The sequence below is a fragment of the Otolemur garnettii genome, unplaced genomic scaffold (assembly GCF_000181295.1).
Source record: "Otolemur garnettii isolate 467f Iridium unplaced genomic scaffold, OtoGar3 scaffold00070, whole genome shotgun sequence".
Lineage (NCBI taxonomy): Eukaryota > Metazoa > Chordata > Mammalia > Primates > Galagidae > Otolemur > Otolemur garnettii.
The window spans coordinates 6,961,315-6,964,742 of record NW_003852465.1 but is presented as its reverse complement, the minus strand read 5'-3'; the positions used below and the strand labels follow the sequence as shown (position 1 = coordinate 6,964,742).

The 3,428-nt window shown below is 36.9% G+C and overlaps 1 protein-coding gene across 2 annotated transcripts in view; it reads left to right on the top strand.

Moving 5' to 3' along the window:
- The window catches only part of SLC38A2 (solute carrier family 38 member 2), a 14,970-nt gene that overhangs the window by 4,522 nt on the left and 7,020 nt on the right, over positions 1-3,428 (top strand). For both annotated transcript variants that reach the window (XM_023515352.1, XM_012807496.1), the window contains 4 exons: positions 1,030-1,103; positions 1,212-1,304; positions 1,436-1,517; positions 3,220-3,302. In XM_023515352.1, the coding sequence (XP_023371120.1) occupies positions 1,030-1,103; positions 1,212-1,304; positions 1,436-1,517; positions 3,220-3,302 (332 nt within the window). The remainder of the gene's footprint in view (positions 1-1,029; positions 1,104-1,211; positions 1,305-1,435; positions 1,518-3,219; positions 3,303-3,428) is intronic.

Below are 3,428 nucleotides of genomic sequence, written 5' to 3'. Positions count from 1 at the left end.
CTCAAACTCTTGGGCTTGAGCAATCTTCTTGCCTTAACCTCCCAAGTAGCTGGGACTACAGGCACCAGCCACAACACCCAGCTAATTTTTCTATTTTTAGGAGACACAGGTCTAGCTCTTGCTCAGGCTATTCCCAAGCAATCCACCCACCTGGCTTTCCTTTCTTTTTCTTTTCTTTTCTTTTCCTTTTTTTTGAAGAAAAACAGGCACCATCTCTCTTCTGTCTTGGGCAGAAAGAAAGTGAAGCTGGAAGAGAGGAAAAGTATAGGGAGATTGAACCCATACCTTAAAAGAAAGCCATATTATTACGTTAGGTTTCTATTAGTCACTTTCTGTTTTTGCTTTTTTTTTCTGTTCAAGTGAAAGGGTTATGGGAGGAGAAAGACAGGCTAATAGTCTGCTTGTTCTAAGCACAGGCATTGTTTAATTTCATGACAATTGGGCCTGTATTCCTCACCAGTGGGTGTCATGTAGATGGAATATATCATCACCGTGGTTAGTTCTCTGATTTGTGCCCACTTATTAGTAAAGCTTCTAGTGCCTGACACTTAAAATGTATCCTTTCCTCCTTTCTATTCCTCTTATCTATACAGTCCATGTGGTCTCAAGCCCTTTCCTGAGTCTATCTCAGTTGAATTTCACAAGAACTTCATGGCGGGTATTTCCGACATTTTACAGATAAAAAGGGAACTATTAAAATACAGAGAAAGGGCAAGCATACAGCTAATTACAGTGCCAGAATCAAAATACAAGTCTCACAATTCTACCACTAGGTAGTTGGGCTTCCTCGTGTCTATATTTGGCTCAGTAGGTACACCCTTGCTCCTAACTAGTACTGTAAAGTTACCACCTTGGGACAATGTTGACACTCCAGCTAGCTGTTCTCAAGAAAATTACAGTTCTTGGGGGGCATTTGTGCATAAGTAGGACCAGTTCCATAAACAGTGTTATTTAAACAACCAGAAAGCATTGTCTCTGGAAATAGCCGTGCTAGTTTATAACCCTGTGCCTTTTTCCTTTTCTCATCAGAATTCTCTTGACATTTGTGTCCATATTTTCCCTGTATTCTGTTCATCTCCTTTTGAAGACTGCCAATGAAGGAGGTATGTTAACGTTCCTGATTTTTTTCTAAAACATTGTATACCTATTACAATTTTTTTTTCCTCCTGTAAAAATACTCGCTTCATGCTCCTGTGCTCTTCAAATTGTAGGGTCTTTATTATATGAACAATTGGGACATAAGGCATTTGGATTGGTTGGAAAGCTTGCAGCCTCTGGATCAATTACAATGCAGAACATTGGAGGTAAGAATTTTTTAAAAGACAATTTGGGTAGACTTTATTGCTCATTTTGTAGCACAGAGTGGTGACACATGAGCTTTAGTGTCACGTGCCACATTTTGCACTTGTAATGGTATAATTTTGTTTTCCTCCAGCTATGTCAAGCTACCTCTTCATAGTGAAATATGAGTTACCTTTGGTGATCAAGGCATTAATGAACATTGAAGATACAACTGGGTAGGTGCTAAGTAAGGTTGCTCATAAAAAACAATTACAATCTAGAATGGTTAGATACATTTTATCAAAGTTGGATACAAAATGATTACCAGTAAATTATCCATAAGTATGTCATTTGAAAGTGACCAAGAAGTCCCCCATAAACTGATTTGAGCTTCTAAGAATGAAAGGCCAAAAGATAGTAGTTAGCCTTGTAATTCTAGATGATCTAACCTAGCCTGTGTGTGAAAACAGGTTTTCGAGAACTTGCTTTCTTTCTGTATTCACACTTAAGAAGTTAATAGCTATCTAGTACATTACTCAAACATACCCAAACTAAGTTAGGACTGGAGCTTTGAATTACTTTAAAATTTTAATTCTTGTTTGAGTTTCCTAAGTTTGAAATTTTTAGAACTTAATTTGGTGTGATGGAGAACATAGGTTAAACAGCCTTAATCCAAAATGCTTCAAAATCTAAAACTTTCTGAGTGTCAACATGACAAGTGGAACATTACATGCCTGATCTCATGTGGCTGGTATACAAAACAATTGCAAATATTGTATAAAATTACCTTCCAGTTACATGTTTAAGGTGTATTTGAAATGTGAGTGAATTTCATGTATAAACTTAGGTCCTGCCCCCAAGACATCTTATGTATATGTAAATCTAAAATTGGAAACATTCTGATCCCAGGCATTTTGGATAAAGGGGCCCCCAAAACGTATGGCCATGTTGTAGAGACCTTTCTTCTAGCAAAATTATTTATCCCAGTGGACTAATAGGTTTTATCTAAAGCAAACATGGAAATAGGGATAAATTTACTTCCTGACTTGCATACAGCTCATTACCTCAAAATGAGAGGGGGTGTGGCTTTAGACGTTTAATTTGATAAGCTGATCTTTAAGTGTTAGTTTTCTGTAGACTCCTGGTTGCTGAAGTAAATGGAATATAATTCACAGAGTCGTTAGTATTTGAATGTAGGGATTTAAAAGGAGGGTCTCATTCATGATTACTTAAAAAAGAAAAGACAGTGCTAGAACTTATAAGTGCTAGGGCTGGGGGAGGGCATAGTACTATTTTTTATTAAGGGATCAGAAGGGATCTTTTGATTGTTTTTGGAGTAAAGGTGGGTCAAAGTGTCATAACATACTCTGGCAACCTGGAATAAGTCCTGGTTTGGAGGATTGAGTTTTGTACTTTTTGGTTTTGCCTGTGCATTTAATCTAAGGGTAAAAAAAAAATTTCCTTGTTGAAGTGTTTAGTAAATATACTTGCTAACAAATGTCTGGGAGAAAAAACCCTTGTTTTAGAATTTCCTTGTTTCTAGCATCAGAAATTGTATGTTAAAGCTATAACAGAGTTGGTGTACAATTTTTCTAAAAGTGCTTAAAGATAAGATTACTGGCTTTACAAGGCAGCTTTGTTCCCTATGTTAGTATCAAGCCTTTAAGAAGCATTTTGTTATGAATCAGCTGGCAGCCTTCCCAGAGCAAACAAGAGGGACAAAAGTTACACTGTTTCATACCCCATTTCTAACCTGAGTGAATATTCATCTAGCACACAAAGTTGAAAAGTTATTCCTGTCTTGAACAAGGGATACTTTTTCCAAATATGTCTTTCTGTCTGTTTGTTTTTGTAGTATTTCTATATAATGAGGTGTTAGAAGATGTGTATATATATTTGTGACTGCTTTTGACCACCTTTCTCTCTTCTCTGATTCAGATTGTGGTATCTCAATGGTGACTATTTGGTCCTGCTGGTGTCATTGGTGCTCATTCTTCCTTTGTCACTGCTGAGAAATTTAGGTGAGCAAACCCATCATGTCTAAAGAGGACTGAAATGAGCCTCCTACCAGCTAGTTGGCTTTCTCTAGTTTAAGTGGAAATCAGTGAGATAAAAAGCCCTAAAAACATAGTTTTACAAATTAAGTT